This window comes from Saccostrea cucullata, unplaced genomic scaffold, assembly GCF_032062105.1.
Source record: "Saccostrea cucullata isolate Sc308-1 unplaced genomic scaffold, CSIRO_AGI_Scuc_v1 ctg4409, whole genome shotgun sequence".
Lineage (NCBI taxonomy): Eukaryota > Metazoa > Mollusca > Bivalvia > Ostreida > Ostreidae > Saccostrea > Saccostrea cuccullata.
The window spans coordinates 16,768-37,796 of record NW_026930992.1 but is presented as its reverse complement, the minus strand read 5'-3'; the positions used below and the strand labels follow the sequence as shown (position 1 = coordinate 37,796).

Genomic DNA, 21,029 nt, shown 5'->3' with positions numbered 1-21,029 from the left:
TCATCAAGATAATTTTTGAAGAAGTGTACAATACCATATAGGCATAGTTCCTTTAAAAATTGCAATTCTTCAATTCCATTGAAAAATACAATGTACTTCAAACTACGTAACATAAATGTCCTTTATGTAAGGAATAATTGTCATTTTTTGGTTTCATCATATGGCAGGTGTGATGATTTGCATAAACTCCGAAATCGTTTATTCTTAAAGCTATCACGCAAGCTAATCGATTGGTCATCGTCATAAAACCAAATGATCTGATGGTTATTTCTTTTATATACACGCACCTGATTCTGCAAATTCTATTCTGTCTCTATTTGTTCCTCCGAGTACGTGATTTTTTAACCACACTATCGATGAAACAATAGATTCATGTAGAAATAAAGTCATTTTCCTATTTGTACTTTTATCTAGGACAAAAAAATTCAAATTGTAAATATAAAGCAATTAAATGAAAAATAAATGGATTAGAAAGGATATCAGGTATAATTGAAAAATAGAAATATACTAATGGCAGGTAAAAGTGATTAAAGTGGCTGTTATTCGCTACAATGCAATGCTTATAACTTTCACAACAAGTTGATTTTATACCCCAAGAAAAAAATTTAAAAAACTATAATATGTTAAATAAAAAAAATGTTCTAAATGGATGAAATAACCAATATTTAACTCAATATCAATTTAAAAATATAATTTCTGATTTTTTTTTTTAAAAACGTGTACAAGAAAAAATTCAATATAAATGGTGATGCAGATGAAAATTCGGACTTAATTTTTAAATGTCCATTTTTGTCACAATAATTATTCTTGCAATATAAATTACATTTGATGTTTTTAAAACACCTGTTTGCAAATATTATGTGTATGAAAATTCATGAATTATTTAAAATAATTGAATGCTATAAAAAAATTAAATTAAAACCCATGAACAAAAGCCATTTTAGACAACATATATGAATAATTTTATCATTGACTTCATTTAATATTAATACCATTAGAAAATGGGAAACAAAAGAGACCTGGGGTTATAAATAATTTAGAGTTCTTATCATTAAGACTTTTATAATTGTCGATTAAAAATGGAAGAAAATAGATATATGACAGAGGAAATTCGGACTGTAATAATTAATAAGTTTATGGACCAAACTCAAATCACTTATTGATATGAAGCAACGCTGTTCCATTCCCATAATTTTTCATTAGTTAAAAAGAGTTTTGTTGCTTGTAATATTTTGTGCGTTAAGAAAAAAGTGATCATAGTGTGAAAAAAATAAGGTATTTTCCCAGAAATACTCAAAGGCCACCAGTGCGAAAATTAGGTCATTGACCTACTTATTTGAAATTGAAATTTAACATAAGAATCATAGGTGTACAATGTGCAGTAGGTGGTTTTTCGTTCTTATCAGTGGAATTTTTTTAGTAAATGTATGCCTTAAATCAATAAACAGCATACAGAACAATATTCAATTTTATTTTTCAAAGAAAAAATTGATTTCAAGTTTACAACTCTTAATTTATAAGCGAAATCGTCTGAAGGTTACCAGCGGTGTATCGCTTTGTGGAGCTTATATTATGTTCCATTGCTATATTTCCTGGCCCAGAATGTGTTTCCAGCACATTAAATGTTGTAGAGCAAGATTTTTCCCTCTTTGATATGAGTTTGAACCGAAAGTGAAATAAGAGATGATTCTCATTTTACTGACAGCGTTTAACACAATATTTAAAGATATGTCAAAGTTCAAATCAGAAATCACAGCAACATAGAAGACAACAGTCCCTGTCACGGGGGAGGTAACCCTACCGGAGTGATTGCTGTAGCCGCCCCCGATGCAGTAGATCAATTTGTTGTTTACAAGCGTAGATCCTAACCATGAATTAGAGTTTGCACCTGCTTTAAAACCGACACAGTTTTAAATTTCTGAATTAACAATGATCATTATCATTGCAACTGAAGGTAATAAAATCTGTGGACCATAACTGCACTTTGCTTCTTTTTAACGAAATTAAAAACACCTGGTATGCATTCGTCTGACACAAATTTCTTTCAAAGAATCATTATTTCTTCTACACACAAGTGTTATGATTAAACATCCAGGAAAATAAGATTCTTGGAAGATTTTATTAACTTTTTAATATACCGTATAACGGGTATTTTCTGCGGTTGTCCAATTTTTGCGGAATTTTGCGGATAGAACAAACCCGCAAAAACTAGAATCGCAAAATATTTTTAATATGACTTCAGGTATTATATACATGCAAGTATATAATAAGTGGTGCCTCTGGAGACTCACGTGTGGACGTGTCTTCCTTAGCGAGAAAATTCTGACGACATCGAAACTCCGATAGCAGTATGGCAGTTTTTCTTTCGATCTTATTTTCCACTTTTGTCTTGGGACTATGATTAAAATAACTGCTTGTGTATATGATATGGCTTGATTGTCTCGTGAATTTCATTCAAATCAGACGACTGTTAGTTTTAGTTACGCTTCAATGCATGTGAAAGGTGTGATTTTTGGGGTGGTTGATAATGCAACTGTTTGGTTAAGCTTAGGATGAAAATCTCGATTTAATTTTGACAGCAATTAATTTTAAGTGTACGAGTATTTTAGATTATGGCTTCGAGGCATTAATTATCATTATCTTTATAATTATTTAAAGATATGTATGCCGTGTTAAACAGATATTTGCACAGCTGAAACCTAACAAAAATTTCTGGAGTATGATAAGCTACCAAAAATGAAGCATTCTTGCAAATTCGACGAAATTTTATTCGGTATTAACAAAGTACTGATCAGGAAAAGAACACGATATTCTCATGCATATTTATAAAGGACTGACGTTTATCCTGGATCTGCGCATGTGCGCGGGAAAAGCATCGCGAGAATCATCAGGTCGAGGAAAATATTTTTTGTGACGTCTGTTCAGTGAGGGACACAAATAGACCAATCAGCTCGATGAGTTGCATTTATAGGTTACTACATAAAATACTACATGTGTTTTTCAAAAAGGCTAGTTTTTTAAATCGCTCTCAGAAAGACTTGATGCATTATGTACATTATTATCAACTAATCCCATGCTCATATTTGCATACAAATGATTAACAATGATGAAGATTAAAGTTTTCCCCACTCCATCGTACAGGTCCGTTTGTTTAGAGTTTCCTCGTGCTGTACTGCTAGTGGACATTTTCGGTTGGGTGAACATTTACGGATCTTCAGTATGGAGCGCATTATGCGCAAAGGATATTTTATGTCAAGGACAATGTATGGAAAGTAATTTAAACTACTATGTTTACACCCTGAAAGGGATATCGTCAATAATCCCTTTTGGTTTTTTAATATGAACTACATAACATATGTAGATGAAACTTACATACCATACATCTTGCCTTCTAGAAATATAGAAATTGGTCAAGGAATTCCAGGCCTCTAAAAAACTATTCCAGGCTGAGGGCACAACCAAGCATTTCGATGAACACCATTAAGAAAAATTAATTCAGGTAGGTAGCATCGTTTTTTTTAAGTGGGTGGGGGGATAGAACAGTTAGAATAAAAATCAACTAGCTCGAAGAAATCTGACAAGTAAAATAGGTTCCAATATCTATCAGTACTAAATTTTATTCATTCACTACAATTTACTGCCAAACTCCAAATTTCACTTTCGAATTAGCTCGAACCAATGCTGATAACCTACTTGCAAGATTTTTTATATTATTTTCAAGGGGTCAGAAATACTGTGGTTCATATGTAAAGAATATAATTATATTATTTAGTAGTATTCTGGTTTTGGCATTTGGTATATTGTGCAGATTTATACATGATATTCTGTGGAATACTTTTTGTTGTTTTGAACCATTAAGAAATGCAGAATCGAATGTATCTAATAACCATTTTGATTGATCAAATTATATCATTTTTTTTTTGTATTGGCTATTTTATTTTGGCACAACATGGTTTCCACACTTCTTTATCCATAGTCGCTGACAGCTGTAGAAGTTCACCCAACCGAAAATGTCCATTGAAAAGACAATTGCACGTGATTATTCCTCGGTACAAAAAGCAACCAACTCTTAGGTGCTCTCAATATTGACAATCCCTAACTCACGTGTTTGTAGTAAAAACGTAGTAGACCATCATGTTTTTCGGTTCATTCACAAGATTGGACCATTGTTTGCTGTAAACATGCGAGACAACGTGATCATGAATATTTCAATAAGAGGCGGTTTTTTATCCGACGCGGAGAGAAAATATTTTTTACCAAATAATATTTCATAACTTTTAAAAGTGATGGAGTGGAATTGTCTTATTTGCAGAAAGTATATAACTTATATAACTTGATGAGACTCCACATATATTTATTACTTTTAAAATAAAACACTAATACGGCATATATAGCTTTAAATTATTTTGATAGATCATTCAAACTTAACGTCTGGGGTGTTAGAATGAAGATATTTATACCCGCACTTTCTAAAGAAAGTTCGGGTATATTGTTGTTACTCATGTCCGTCCGTCCGTCCGTCCGTCCGTCTGTCACACTTTTCTTCCCTGAACTCCTCTTACATTTTACACAGTAGGCTAATCATCTTTTGGGAGATGGTTGGTGGTGTCATGTAGATGTGCAGTAAGGTTTCGGAATTTTGATTTTGCCCCAGGGGGTCAAATGGGGGTCGAAAAATGACGTTTTTTATGCAAAAAGCCCCGTCTTCCCTGAACTCCTCTTACATTTTACACAGTAGGCTAATCATCTCTTGGGAGATGGTTGGTGGTGTCATGTAGATGTGCAGTAAGGTTTCGGAATTTTGATTTTGCCCCTGGGGGTCAAATGGGGGTCGAAAAATGACGTTTTTTATGCAAAAAGCCCCGTCTTCCCTGAACTCCTCTTACATTTTACACAGTAGGCTAATCATCTTTTGGGAGATGGTTGGTTGTGTCATGTAGATGTGCAGTAAGGTTTCGGAATTTTGATTTTGCCCCGGGGGGTCAAATGGGGGTCGAAAAATGACGTTTTTTATGCAAAAAGCCCCCTCTTCCCTGAACTCCTCTTACATTTTACACAGTAGACTAATCATCTTTTGGGAGATGGTTGGTGGTGTCATGTAGATGTGCAGTAAGGTTTCGGAATTTTGATTTTGCCCCGGGGGGTCAAATGGGGGTCGAAAAATGAAGTTTTTTATGCAAAAAGCCCCGTCTTCCCAGAACTTCTCTTACATTTTACACAGTAGGCTAATCATCTTTTGGGAGATGGTTGGTGGTGTCATGTAGATGTGCAGTAAGGTTTCGGAATTTTGATTTCGCCCCGGGGGGTCAAATGGGGGTCGAAAAATGACGTTTTTTATGCAAAAAGCCCCGTCTTCCCTGAACTCCTCTTACATTTTACACAGTAGGCTAATCATCTTTTGGGAGATGGTTGGTGGTGTCATGTAGATGTGCAGTAAGGTTTTGGAATTTTGATTTTGTCCCGGGGGGTCAAATGGGGGTAGAAAAATGACGTTTTTTATGCAAAAAGGACAGTCTTCCCTGAGCTTCTCTTATATTTTACACAGTAGCCTAATCATCTTTAAGGAGATGGTTGGTTGTGTCATGTAGATGTACAGCAGGGTTTTGGAATTTTGATTTTGCCCCGGGGGGTCAAATGGGGGTCGAAAAATGACGTTTTTTATGCAAAAAGGACAGTCTTCCCTGAGCTTCTCTTATATTTTACACAGTAGCCTAATCATCTTTAAGGAGATGGTTGGTTGTGTCATGTTGATGTACAGCAGGGTTTTGGAATTTTGATTTTGCCCCGGGGGGTCAAATGGGGGTCGAAAAATGACGTTTTTTATGCAAAAAGCCCCCTCTTCCCTGAACTCCTCTTAGATTTTACACAGTAGGCTAATCATCTTTTGGGAGATGTTTGGTGGTGTCATGTAGATGTGCAGTAAGGTTTCGGAATGTTGATTTTGCCCCGGGGGGACTAATGGGGGTCGAAAAATGATGTTTCAAAAATGTCTTAAATCATTTCTTTAAAACTAAGCGAAATACAAATTAAAAAGGATTGAGGTCAAGGCCACAGGAATGTGCAAGGTGAAGTTTTTGATGCAGGTGAGTAGTTTCACTAATACATATCAGCATATTATGTTTGATAAAAATATCTTGAATGATTTAATGAAGCTGAGCTTAACACCTTTTCTAAAAAAAAGAGAGGTCAAAGGAAATGTTGGGGCCAAATGTTGTTGCAGTTGAAAAGCTTACATCAGTATGAATTTACTATTAGCATATGAAGTTTGATAAAACTATAATTAATGGTTTATTTAAAACTTAGATAAACACATAATTTAAAAAGTGAGGTCAAGGTCAAAGGAAAATTCAAGGTCAAAATGAGTTGATGTATTAATAGCTCTCAGCAGTATGTATCAGCATATGAAGTTTGATAAATATATCTTGAATTGTTTATTCAAATCTGATCTAGACATTAATTTTAGAAAAGTGAGGTCAAGGTCACAGGAATGGTCAAGGTAAAAAAAGAGTGACGCATTGTAAAGCTTACATCAGTATGTATCATCATGTGAAGTTTCATTACACAACTTGAACGGTTTCTTTAAAATAAAGCTAAACAGTAATTTAAAGAAAAGTTAAGTGAAGGTCAAAGGAAAAGTCAAAGTCAAAAAATATTGCTGCAGTTGGATATTTACATCAGTATGCATCAACATATGAACTTTGATAAAAATATCTAGAAAGTTTCTTTGAGCCCGATGGAAAGACAGATGGAAGGGTGGAGGACGGACATGGCAAAAACTATACATGTATGTATTCCTAATCATGGTGCGGCATAAAAAACTTGAATCTACATTATATGAGGATGTTTCCATCTATCAAGATTATACAAGCAAATTCAAAGAATTGTGGTCCTCTGCTTTCTGTGTTTTAGTGAATGGGATGCCATAATTTATGGCAGATTGTGTGTCAAATATGCACCCCTATCATATATCAATTTTTGAAAATTGGGTCAAAGGGGAAAATTCATAGCATGCTCTGAAATATTTTGTTGCAGGTAATGTACATGTCAAATATGAAAGTCCTATCTCTTCTGAATCAAAAGTTATATATATAATATAATATTTTTGAAAAGTAGGTTAAACTTCTAGGTCAAGGTCGCAGAGTCAAAAGTCATGATATATTTAGAAAAGTCTTTTCACATGTAATAAACATGTATAATTTGAATGCCCTTATTTTTCTCTTTCAAAATGATCAATTTAAAATGTTATTTTTTGGAAAGTAGGTAGAACTTTAAGGTCAAAGGTCTCACTTCGGTTAAAAAATCATAGTATATTTAGAAAGTTTTGTGGTAATGTACATGTGAAATATGAAAGCACAATCTCTTATTATTCAAAAGTTATGACCAAGATTAAATTTATTGTGACAGATGCACATACTAGCTGTAAATAAGATGGACAGACTGACAGACAAATGAGATTTAATGTCCCCTCCCTTTCCCCAAAATGGGGGACAATAATGCCCTTGCTGTTCTTGAGAAGAAGATTTATGATGGAAAAAATCCCCTGCATATTTCTTAACGCAAATCAATATTGTGTTTTTATGGCATTTTGTTTGTTGTTAAACATTCCTCTCAGGTATTTTTCACTCATATGGAGACACCACCACTTGAAAAATAATGAGGAAAAGTTAGATTTGAGGTCAACATTCATTTTAGGAGTTTTCAACCATTAAGACGTATATAAAGAAATATTAACACGATCCTTCCCCTCATCCCTTCCCAGACCCCTGTTCAATGTTCATGTATGCAAACTACTACTTGTTTTTACATTTATAAAAAATGTTTATACAAATAGTTTAATATGGTCCGTCTCTGAACGATTTTCATTCCTAATTCTAGGAAGATAGGTTGACACAAATTCATGAATAAAATTTCAAGTAATCTTATTATTGATGTACTTTTATTCAATTTAATGCAGTCATATTGTGAACATTTCAGCTCATTAGGAGAGTAGGGATGACCTCTAGGGGTTCACAACCTTTATACCATTAAATTTACATAACATAATAACACAAGAAACAATATAATGTATAGTCAAATGGAGAAAGTTTCCTACTATTTAGGAGTCACATGATCATTTGTCATTACAGGGACAGGGAAGTGGATTGGGAGATTCCCCCTCTACACCCCCCCCCCCTGGAATTTGCAGGACTATAATATATACTGGAGGAAATAAAAATGACTTTGGATGCCCTAAGTGTCCCTCCACCCTAGAAAACAGACCCAACCATAAATTTTTTTTTTTTTTTTTTTTTTTTTTGCTTCTCAGGAAATATTCTGGTCTAGCCTGGGCCCCTGTCTCATCCTTGCCAAGGCAGGAGAGCCAGGTGGATTACATTGTACTCCACCTGGCCCTAGTGACGCGGAGTATTTAAAGCAAAACAGGGACAGGGAACCAGGCTAATTCTGGTCTGGAACCCCCCTCCCCCTCCCCCACCTCCCTCCCAGAAAAAAAAAATTCTGGATCTTGTAACTGAATGTAACGTTGATAACGGGGGATAACTCTTCAGAATGTGAAATTCGTCTATTGTAAGTTTAAAGGATCAAAGGTCATCCGATGCTGAACCTAACCGTTTGCATTTCAGACTATTTTACCCAAATCTATACCAAAACTTGTACTTACCGATTGTCATTATTTAGGCACTGTTATCTTCATGAAATATAATCCAGTTAAAACACAAAATAAAATAATTCCTACTGACATATATGTAATGATGCACACTAGTAGCCTACTGCACGTGCAGTGAAATCTAAAATGATAATGCCAGTGGTAAAACTAGTAATTAAGTAAGGTACGTGACGCAAGCCCAATGTGATGCAGGTGTTCAGATACATGTATTGTGCAAGAACAAATTGAAAATTATCATTTACAAAAGATGTTTTATTTTAACTTTGCCATCTAGGCCTATTTCCAAAAACAGGCAAATAAGGTGTGTTTGTGTGTGTGTTGATGGGAGAGGGGTCGGGGTTGACTAAATTGATTGTGTATATAGCAGCTTTCAAGAAGTTTCTGCCTTATCAAATATAAATAAACTTTTCACATTTTGAAAAATTCATCAAAAACGCTTTACACTAATTTGAATAATATTATTTGTTGTTAATCTATGTGAGAAAATATATTTTAAAGTTCCAGTTATGTGCCACCCCCCCCCCCCCCTTATCAAACCTAATTTACATCATTAATTTAATTCTGTTGTTTAATTTCAGACTGGTAATGAATTAAGAATATGAAATACCTATAAGATGGAGGCCCATGGGTCACATGGTCACTAGCTGAAGATCTGTATAGCGTTATGGTTTTATATATTAGTCTTTGACCATAAAGCTACAGATCCAGTAATGCAAAAAAGGTGCAATTTACGGTGCAATATTTTTTTGCGCACTTCTGGGGAGAATTTCTCTACTTTCCAGCATCGGTCAATTTACTACCTTTCACCCCCTAATTTTAGGCACATTATTTAACTAATCTGTATATTTTATCCATCTCCAATCCTTTTATAGTCGTCTCTACACGAGATAAACTCGCTTGATTAAAATTATTTCTTAGATTGCATAAAATTCATATCAAGCGAGTTTATTGCCTGTAGAGATGACTATAAATGGCTGAGAGGTGGACAAAATATACATTTTGACTACAGAATGTGTCTAAAATTAGGGAGTGAAAGATAGTTGATTGACCAATGGAGAAATTCTGCCCATAAGTGCGCAAAAAATATTGCGCCGTAAATTGCACCTTTTTTGCATATGGGGATCTGTAGCGTTATGGTCAAAGACAAATATATAAAACCATAACGCTGCAGATCTGCAGCTACATGGTCACCTGAGCATATTATGCTCAATTTGAAGAATACATGTATTATGTAAATTATTGAATTATATTGACTTTTTTCCGTGGTAAAGCCCAATATGAAGAAGTGTGCATTTAGAGGCAAACACCTTAGTGCGGGTATTACTGTCTCATGACAGCATCTAGTTAAATTTTGTTTGAGTGGACTAGCACCGTTACAACTATAATTATTTTCATTTGGGGCTACGTATAATTTTACAAAGAGTAACTAAAAACATCCTCAAGTATGGAGATTCAAGATTTTTTTTCAATTCTTGGCCCCTGGGGGTAAGGTGGACCATAATAGATGAGTAAATTTTACAAAGTATTGTACAGAAAAAAAAATCAGCAAAGTTATATTAATCATTGAGATATTGAACCATCCTAAGCTACTGTCGATTCAATTTTATTCGAATCATGAATGCCGTTGGGGGGGGGGGGGGGGGGGGGCAACAATTCAAATTCAAACTTAAAGAGTAAATATACCACAGTTAGTTGAAAGAAATATGCAAGCATCCTCAGTGTAGCTTCAAGCATTCAGGTTTATTCAAATCATTGGTCCCTCCCTTTTAAAGCTAGATTGGGACAGTTTATGGGTTTAAACTTTTACCCAACCTCTGTCGATTTTTCCGTGAAATTCTAGCTTGCGATTGGTTGAAGTCTGTCACGTGAAGGCGGTGGATTACTTATACCCGGTCAGTTGTAAATCTATACCCGGTCAGTTGTAGATCTTTACCTGGTCGATGTATTACGTCACAAACACAAACGTGACGTCATAATAGGCACAGTATAAGCGTGCTGAAGCATTTAGCAGAAAAAAACATTTATTAAGAAATAAGGTATCATTTTTAAACATCTATCGGGATATAAATACGGGTTGGTCACGAGATTAAATTCCATAAAGCCCGTGACTTATTCATACTTTATATATACCTGACTGTGACTTTTAGCGTGTGAAATGCATTATTTTTCAAACTCAACGGCAAGTATGCAATCCACTGAACGCGCGTCGGTCCTTTGTGACGTCACTGAGAAATTACGTCAAACGATTATCTATACGCACATCTATGACCTCTTGACCCCCTACCTGTATTTATACAGTTATAGATACGCATTCCTTTCAGTAGTGTTATATAAAGGAAAACATTTGCAAATGTAAATATTTAAGGTCAAGATCTAGTGAATAACTTGAGACTAATTTTTTGGTGCTAGATCCATTATGACGTCATAATCAATTTCAGCTTTCTTTTTCCCGTACTTTACGTAGAAAATAGGGTATTTTCATGTCATTCAATTTGAAATCATATGAAAAGTAAACCGGATACCTATAATAAATTTGATATTGATTTAAAGAAGAGGCCATGAACATACTAATTACCGTTTTCTGAGATACTGTAGGCAATCTGGATGCATTTCCTTTGCCGAATGCGAAAAAAAACTCCCATTTTCATGACTGGTTTTCTTAATTCTTCATTAAAAATGACAGTTTAAAATACAGTTTTTCATCTTGTTTACCTACAAATTATGCCCCGAAACACCTTATTTGACCAAGCTAAAGTTGTAAAGCATCAATAAAGGAATATATTTCTCAAGTTTGATAAATCTGTAGGCACCTATCATTTACTAGATCTTGACCTTAACTACAGATAAAACGTAAATGTTTCATCGGTGGGGTAAATTCGTTACATAGTCTTTTAGTGACAGGGTATGGGATGATACCTGGTTAGTAAATTTCGTACCTGACTCGGCTCCGCCTCGCCAGGTATGAAATTTACTAACCAAGTATCATCCCATACCCTGTCACTAAAAGACTATGTGACTAAAAATACTGATCTCTGCTTTTTATTCTTAGGCGCAGTGCTCAGTTGTATTTATTGTCATATTGCACATTTACTATCACAACTGCGACTGACCGAAGTCGATAATTAATAAATAGGTAGTAAATGTTCATTCGCTAAGCGCTCAATACTGAAGTGAAGTTGCGGATCCTTCTGATGAAACGAGGCCCTGTGTCAAATTATGTGTTGGCAAATTAAAGAACCCTTACTACTTAATGTAAGGTCAAAGTTTATGTCATTCACCGGTATATGGTAATTTTATATATCATTGAATTTAATTTTTTTTAATTCAACAACTTTAAATGAAAGTTGCAGGTCCTCGGATGAGACCAAAAGAAAAACGAGAACCCATGTCACAGTAGGCGTTGGCACGATATAGATCCCTCAATGCTCAATGGCCAGTGCCGAGTAAAGGTCAAAATTTGAAAATCTTCACCGGTGCATGGTGAGGTCTCTACCTAAGTGAAATATCCATAAATGTTAGACAACATACAATCAATCAATCAATCAATCCAATTTAATTTAGCATTATTATCATAAATATCATGAAACGAATTTGCTTTGACATCTGTTTTTTAAATGCAAATACATATAATCAGTTGTTACTAAAAATAAAGGGGAACGTAAATGATAGGTCTGGTTAGTTTAAACAATTTATTGAAACTTTTGTTTATGTTTTTTTTCTATCACCACCTTTCAAATTCCAATTTGTATTTTCGAAATTTTCGTAGAAGAATTATTTTGTCTATTTCCTGCTATAATCAAGCAATCATCTGTACATGTACATCTGTCAAGTATTGAATTACAGATTTACTGAACACGAATGTAATCAAACACTTTTGTTTTCGAGTCGGTACTAACCAATCAGTCAAGTACTAGTAACTCATTTAGTATAGATAAATCTTATTTCCAAAATCAGTAATTCGATATGTTTCAAGCTGTTGTTGTATTGATTTCAATTTCTGATACTAATACAATATAAACCAATTAAAACTTCTGTTAGAGTAATTACATGAATAAAGCAAGGCATAGCATTCTCTCAGGATGCATTTGAAAAATCCTATATTTCTTTTTTGCGTCGTGTATGGCTTCTTTGTTGCTGTTGGTATGTCTGTTTTTCTTGTAATATTTTTATAACAGTTGTTATTTTAACTATGTAGTGATTTTTTTTAGATTTGTATAGTATTAAATAATATTTTCTGATAAACTTATGGACTGCATTTTGCAGGTTTTGCTAAGACTTTGTGTAGCTTTCCGTGGATAGAATTCAATGGACATTGTTATATGTTTGGAACAGACAAAAAAAGTTGGTTTGAAAGCAAAGTACGTATTCATGCATCTTTACGCAATGCATTTGCCTTTTTAAGTACTAGTCCTTTTACGAGATATTCCAATAAACAATTTGATTTTTTTTAATTTTGATATTTTTCTTTTCAATAGAGTGTAAATGTGTTGTATTTTATTTTTGCTATTACATTATTCATTTTTTTTTTCAGGTTGCATGCAACACAAAAAATGCTTATCTTGCTCGAGTGGAAACACCCAGGGAAAATGACTGGATTATCCAACAACTCTTTGCTTTAAGTAATTAAAGAATATTATAAAATTAATTGCAAAAAAAGATATTGGAAAGTTACATGCGTAGTGTAAGTGTATAACATTTATCTGTGTATTTGTTTTATCACCTTTCGCGGAAATCAACTTTTGTTGATTCAAATACCAGGCTATATGTATTACACATGTAAATAAAACTAGTTACATACGTAAATGCGCTAAATCAAATCTTTGCTCACTTGTTCAACAATCAATTGCCGCCATTTTTTGTAATTGAAAAGAAGGCATTGTTAATTATTTGCATGACAAGAATTTTGTTCCTAATACTTATGTAAAGTTCACTAAATAAGTTTTGTAGAAAATGATGCTATAAACGTTTACTTTTTGATGAAGGTATATTTTATATAACATACATTGTAATTGCAATAGAAATGTTTGTAAGATTTAAGAAAAAAAGACATCAAACGAATACTTTGCCAGAATATCTCATCTGGTAAGCTCAACCAAAATACAAATCGCGCGAAATAAAATTTTAAAATGTTCTCTTGATTTTTTTTTAAAACTTAAACCAATTATACTAAGAACAGTGAATCTTTGAATAGATATTTTTAACAACTGACACATAAGTTTTATTTCTACGTTTCTTTGATTTGAATACTTTATTTACAGATGGAGGATGGCATTGGATGGGTGGGAACACTTTGAGAAAGGTTGGTGATTGGAAATGGGAATCAACCAATGAAAAAATCGGATACACCTTCTTTCATCCAACAGAGCCTAATCGCCCGACAATAGAAAGATGTCTGTGTTACTTTACCGATGGTAAAAATGCGTTTTATTGGGGAGATAACGTATGCACCAGCAAACTGAGTTACATTTGCGAAAAAAATTGAAATAAATTGTAAAAGTTTACTGTTTGTATAATGCAATTGAAGTAAAGGTTGAGTTAGCAGATGCCTGATTAAGTATCAGTGTTATAAATAAAGTCACTAATACGCAACGTACCTTATCTATTGCTGATGTTTTAAGATATTCTTAATTTAAAATGCTGGTGTGATTATTGTTTATAGACAAAAAATAAGCATGCATTACCAGGTGTTTTTGAAAGATATCAATAGATGAAAAATCCTGGATAATTCAAAGAAAAATATATAAAAACTAATAAAACCATATATTATAGATGGTTTTTTTGTTGTTATTTTTGGAAGATGTGTACAACACCATATATCGACCTGAAAATATAGCACTAAAGAATTGGAACACTTTATAGAAAAAGAAATATAGATTAAACTACGTTGCGTATGTTCTTAATATAATGAATGATTGTCTTTTTTGGGGGGGTTTCATAATATGATCAGTCGATTGGCGTGAGTGATAATTTGTATAAACGTTTGTGCCTAAAGCTATCGGGTAAGTCAGTCGAATGATCATTGTATTGAAAACAAAAAAAAATCTGACAGTTATTCCTTTTATTAACATGCTCTTGATTTGGTGCTACAAGCTCCGCTTCTTTCTCTATTTGCCCCGCCAAGCACGTGATTTTTAACCACACCCATCCATGAATCAGTACATTAATGTAGAAATAAAGTAATTTTCCTATTTGTACTTTTATTTAGGACAAAAAAATTTAAATGTAAATATGAAGCAATGAAATGAAGGAGAAAAAGATTTATAAGATATATTTAACAATTAGAAATATGCTAATAGCAGGTGAAAAAGATTAATGTCTTTTTGCTGATGACACCTCCTTATATACTATTGTAGAAAAGGAAGCCACAATTGTAGCACAATCACTTACTAGTGATCTAAATCTTATTGATAAATAGTCAAAAATATGGCTTGTTGATTTTAATCCAAACGAAGCTGTAAATGTTGATTTCACCCGAAAATACATATAAAATATCCACCCATTACATTTGGTGAACATGGCCCATCCATTACTCAAAATGCATCTCATAACCACCTAGGATTACACTTTCAAAGTGATGATACCTGGACATCGCATATACAATTAATTCATGAAAAATTACTAAAAAGATTAAATATCCTCAGAATGCTTAAGTATAAATTGAAAAGGAAAATACTTGTTAAGATATATTTTGCATTTATTAGACCTGTCTTAGAATATTCCGACGTTGTCTGGGACAATTGTTCTGTAAAAGATACAAAACTTTTAGAAGATATCCAAGTAGAAGCAGATAGAATCATTACTGAATTAAGATCAAATTCCTCTAGTTCAAAATTGTATGACGAAATAGGATGGGATCTTTTACAAAGAAGGAGGAATATTAATAAATTGCAACTTTTTTTATAAAATTATAAATGGCTATTCACCTAAATATTTAAATGACTTGATTGAACCTTTTCGTCCTACAAACCACCCCTATAATCTAAGAAATAATGATGCAGAATTCAAAATTCCTTCTATTAGAACTACATAATATATGGAAAGTTTCTTTCCATCAACTGTTCAACTGTGGAATAACTTACCTGATTATATCATAAATGCTCCAGGAATATCTTCATTCAAAGGTCTTTTAAATTCTTATTTTGTAAAAAATGTAAAGAAATTTATCATTTTGGAATAAGAAAGTACAATATAATATGTGATAATTTTCTTTAATTTCGTTGCTTTTCCGAATAAATGAGGATATACTGTAGAACATTTCCTGTCTGAGATATCAAGAACTTCTAAACTGGGAGTATCAAGCCCAAAAATGCATCTTATAGGAGATTTGTGTGAGGAAAATTTTTAACGGATATATTTATGTGCAGTAGAAAAGGGTCCTTAATTTTAGCATCATAGATATAGTTATTAGAATACTTTATAACTTGCAATTCTTTCGAAGCAGGAAAGGTAAGCATAGCAATTTTTTTCGAACTATTTTGCATTTGAAGTGAAATGTTACAGAAACTCATAATCCAAATGCGGTTGTTGAAACTAACATCGAGAAATTTAAGTGAAAATTTTGCAAGAAGTCTATCCGTATGGGAAGGCCTACTGCTTTTATTTCATTTCTGGCTGCATTGAATAATTCAATGCAATATACCATACTAGTTCCATGCGGGTTCACAATAATGCCTGAAATGTGATTATTGACGAAAATAACATTCTTGACACAGATGCTGTAGAGGTATACCGAGTTACTTTTATTCAAATAGAAGGGTTTTATATAAACGTCCGGAAAATTTTCATTCGCATTAATTTTATCCATTGTCCGATTTTGTAAGCGTTTTAAAGGTACTTGGACACAGATTTGAAGTTATTATTTTCTCTATAATATTACGACTTATTTATTTTAATAGCATTTCACACAAAAATTAATTAAAAATCTTATTTCGTTTAAAAGATATTGAAATTACAGATTTTTCGGCGGGTTTGATTGACATATCCTTGCACTCTCACAAATTTAATTTTATTCTTAATCCTTAGGAAAAGTGGTAATCTCGTTTTGTATAAATGAAAAATATTAATACTTTAATCCAGAAAAATGTCAGAGTAAACACGTTCGAAAGCAAAACAAACACACAATATATTGTCAGTCCGTGCAGTTGTGGTAAGCAGACTGTGACGATTGAACGCACCCGGTGAATTCTAAATATAAACAATAACAGAACTCGAGCCCTGTTTACAAAAACTGTGTACATAACACGAGTGTGCTCGATTTGCTAAACTCTGTACGCATCTCTTAGTTCGGAATGACGATACTTGTGAAAGTGTTTTGCTTTCTAACATTTCTACTCTGAATAAAATTATTTTTCTTGATAAAAGTTTTAATATTTCTCATTAAAACACATCAAAATTGCCACTTTTCCTAAGGATTAAGAATAAAGTTAAAATTTGTGAAAATGCAAGGATGTGTCAATCAAACCCGCCAAAAAATTTGAAGTTTTAATAACTTTTAAATGAAATAAGATTTTTAATTAATTTTTGTGTGAAATGCTATTAAAATATATAATTCGTGATATTATACAGAAAAAATGAGAAAATATTAACTTCAAATCTGTGTCCAAGTACCTTTAAACTTATCATAACCTCATTCATGTCACACAAGCCCCCAAAGTACATTTCTACACCCTTTAGATATGGAAAAGAACAAAATATGTCTTCACTGATGTCGAAAAGTACATGTCCTTCAAAATACATTGCCAAATATTTGATTGGGGATTCTGATAATCCACTAAAGCTATCGTTGTTTATATGAAAATGGGATGTTGAAAATAATTTCACTTCTTTTAATTCTTTCTAACGTTTGAAAGATTCTTTAAATATAAAGGTATTAAAAACATCGATATGTAATATTTCTAAAGATAAAACACTAGATAATTCACCTTCAGAATACATGTTACTTGTATATGCATTTCCATTAAGGGTCAAAATTCTCAATTTCCTTAGGGTATAGACAAAGGAATATCTTCGAACGACCAATTTTGGAGATTACAAGATGAAAATTGAAGAACAATTGTTTTAAAGAGTTTTTTGTCGTACGAAATTCAGCCTATTATTATTGAAATGCAGGGCTGTTATTCTACTTAGATTAAAATGAATCCCTTGAAATGTTTTTTGGAGATAAGGAGTTAAAATTATTATACGAAAGATCAAGCAAAAGCGTATTATTGTTTAATTTGTCTGTGAATTCAATAGGTACATGTATCTTATCTACGTTGAGCTGTGTACAATTCCACAACAAGCACTTTGTGAGATACTACTCTGCATTGTCTATCGCTAGTGCAGTCTACAACTAGAAAAAAAACTGATTTACAAACATTAAATTAATTAATTATATATTTGTACCATTAAATTTTCAGTAATAAATGAAAATTCTCATATAACCTGCATAAATCATTTTTAAAAGTTCTAGCATTGCAATACCTAGTATGTAAAAGAACATGCCCAATAATATCTATCCCAGCTTGTTTTGTTCAAGGATATAATTTATGTTGATTATTTTTTTCTTTACTCGATGAAATTGTAATTTAGACAACATAGACAACATAAAGTAATAAAAAATGTTTGTTTTTCAGTAAATTTCCTGAATTACTTATAATGTTTTTGTACCTTTTGAAATGGAAGCTTAGTTCAGGATGAAGAAGATGGGTCGATAGGGTGGACGAAGTACCTATAGTGCCATTTTTTGAATGATAATCCTAACGTTTGCAATAAGATAAACATTTTTTTCGCTTACAAAAACATGGAGTAAAGACTGAGTAAAGACCAACTTTATCGTTAAAGTATACTTTCATGACAAAACATTCATATCTTTCCGAGAAATATTTTCAAGTCAATTAAGTCAAGGGCCACTTCACATACATAATTTAAATACCCACATTCATCATGAGCAATTGTATAGGACAAGGTTTACTCCAGACAAAACCATTAAATCAGTGTCAAACTAATCAGCATCTCTGATGCCAGTTTCTGGTTCATACAGAATTGGGGTTTACCCGTCATTTATATCACAATATCTGAACAGGACAGCAGTTATTCAGAGCACATAGACCTTGTAATTTTTTCTCTATTTGATGGAGATGACTTTGATGTTGATATAATTCCTACACAGGAGTTATTTTTTTAAAAAGAGAACAGAAACATAGATATGCTGCACCAATATCTGGAGAAGATTTGCAGAAGAAATCCATGGAAAGTGTTTCTAAAAAACTACAGAAAAAAATAGATTGGCTGTTAAACTTTGAAAGGACTGGGCACTGCAGAGAAATACATTGCCTGAAACCTACACAGAAAATCCATCTTTTTTTCCAATACCTGCTGAAATTTCAACAGCAACTATTGAAGAACTTCAGTTCTGGATGTCGTGTTTCATCAATGAAATCAGAAGAAAAGATGGTACTAACTACTCACCAAATACCCTTAAGAATATTGCAGCAGGGATTCAGCCTTATTTAAGAGAGGAATGCAAACGTTCTACTGTTAATTTTCTGATGATCCCACCTTTGATTTGTTAAGGAATAGTTTGGATTCAAGGATGAAAGAATGAACCAACATGGGTATGGAAACAAAAGAGAACCAGGCAGATCCTGTTTTACTACAAAATGAAGAACATCTATAGAATTCTTGGGTTCTGAACCAAAACACCACTCAAGGGCTCTCTAACAGTGTATTTTTCTACAATTGCAAACTTTTTGCTTTGAGAGCAAATGATGAACACCGAAATTTGGATGTCTCTGTGTTTTCAATAAATTATGACAATGAATCTGGTTTGGAATACTTTACGGTCAGACGACACGTTCCTCAAAAAATAGATATTTTTTCCCAAGAATTTGTCCTTGAAGTCTAGGTACTTAAGCAAGTTTCCTCATAAAAAATTAGGGTACCTTACCAGGCATTTGGACAAGATACAACATGGTGATATTTCTTATATAACCCTTTTGGATAATCTTCTGAATGGCCTGTCTGATAATATTTGGTGAACTTATCTTCAAAAACATATTGAAAAATCTTATTTGTTTGTCAGGTCAATCTGTAGATCTGACAGTCTCTCAGACTGCCCGTATGTCACAAAAAACTTTAATTCTTTTTCAATTAAAAGAGAAAGGACTCTCATATTAGATGTATGTTTTACCTGTTACAAGACCGTTCTAAGTGCATTATGATTTTTGACCCCGTGACCTTGACCTTGGAGTTAACCTACTTTTCAAAAAAAATTTACCTGACACTAAAGTAGCAAAAAAATTTTTGAATCGGAAGAAATTGGGCTTTCATACTAAATATGTGTATTTCCTGCGATAAGACCTCTCTAAATACAGTATAATTTTGACCCCTTGAACTTGACGTCTGACCTATTTCTCAAATACTTTATCCTTGATAATAACTTTAGATTGAGCAGATTAAGGGCTTTCACCTTTCACGTGTATTTAATCACAAGACCTTTCTTGTTACACTAATATTTTTTTACCCCTTGACCTTTGACCTACTTTTCAAAAATGTTATTTTTTTAATACCTTTTGATATGGATGAGATAAGACTTTCATATTTGACATGTGTGTTATCTGTGACAATATAGTTCTGAGCGTGCTATGATATTTGAACCTTTGACCTTTACCTTCATGTTTGACCTAATTTGAAAAATAAAACCAAATGTTCGAAAGCAAAACATACACAAAGTATATTGTTAGTCCGTGCAGTTGTGGTGGGCAGACTTTAACTATTGAACACACTCAGTGAATCGTAAACATCAACAATAACAGAGTTCGTGCCCTGTTTTAAAAAACTGCGTACGTTTCACAGGTGTGATCAATTCGCTAAACTTTGTACACACTTAGCGCGGAATAACGATACTTGTGAAGGGGTTTTGCTTTTTAACATTTGTACTCTTAAAATAATTATTTTTCTGTATTAGAGTTTTAATATTTTTCATGATTACACAACAAGATTTCTACTTTCCATAAGTATTAAGAATAAAAATAAAATTTGTGAGATTGCAAGGATTTATCAATCAAACCCATCCAAAAAATTGAAGTTTCGATAACTTTAAAATGAAATAAAATTTTTGATATATTTATGTGTGAAATGTTATTAAAATATATACCCCGGTAAGGTGTGATATTATACAGAAAAAATTAACTCAAATTTGTGTAACTAAACAATTTAAATCAATTTCTTTTCAAAGATAACACAAAACAAAACAAAAACAAAAATAATTTTAAAAAAAAAAGCCATTTATTTACCGACTACACATTAAAATAACAAAGATTAAAGTCAATATAACAATTAAACATTAAGTTGTTGAAGTTCAAAATTTGTGATTTTTTTTTTT

At 32.8% G+C, this 21,029-nt stretch overlaps 1 protein-coding gene across 1 annotated transcript; it reads left to right on the top strand.

Annotated features, from left to right (window-relative positions):
• The first annotated feature begins 12,722 nt into the window (after positions 1-12,722).
• Positions 12,723-14,200, top strand: LOC134230933 (perlucin-like protein). The gene is made up of 4 exons (XM_062712800.1): positions 12,723-12,805; positions 12,929-13,023; positions 13,197-13,284; positions 13,924-14,200. Exons 1-4 carry the CDS (start codon positions 12,745-12,747, stop codon positions 14,145-14,147), a joined length of 468 nt encoding a protein of 155 aa, XP_062568784.1. The 5' UTR covers positions 12,723-12,744; the 3' UTR covers positions 14,148-14,200.
• Positions 14,201-21,029: the final 6,829 nt, after the last annotated feature.

Coding starts and splice junctions, on each gene's coding strand:
- LOC134230933 (XM_062712800.1), top strand. CDS start 12,745: ATGCATTTGAAAAATCCTATATTTCTTTTTTGCGTCGTGTATGGCTTC. Junction 12,806..12,928: donor TGGCTTCTTTGTTGCTGTTG/GTATGTCTGTTT, acceptor TGCATTTTGCAG/GTTTTGCTAAGACTTTGTGT. Junction 13,024..13,196: donor AAAGTTGGTTTGAAAGCAAA/GTACGTATTCAT, acceptor TTTTTTTTTCAG/GTTGCATGCAACACAAAAAA.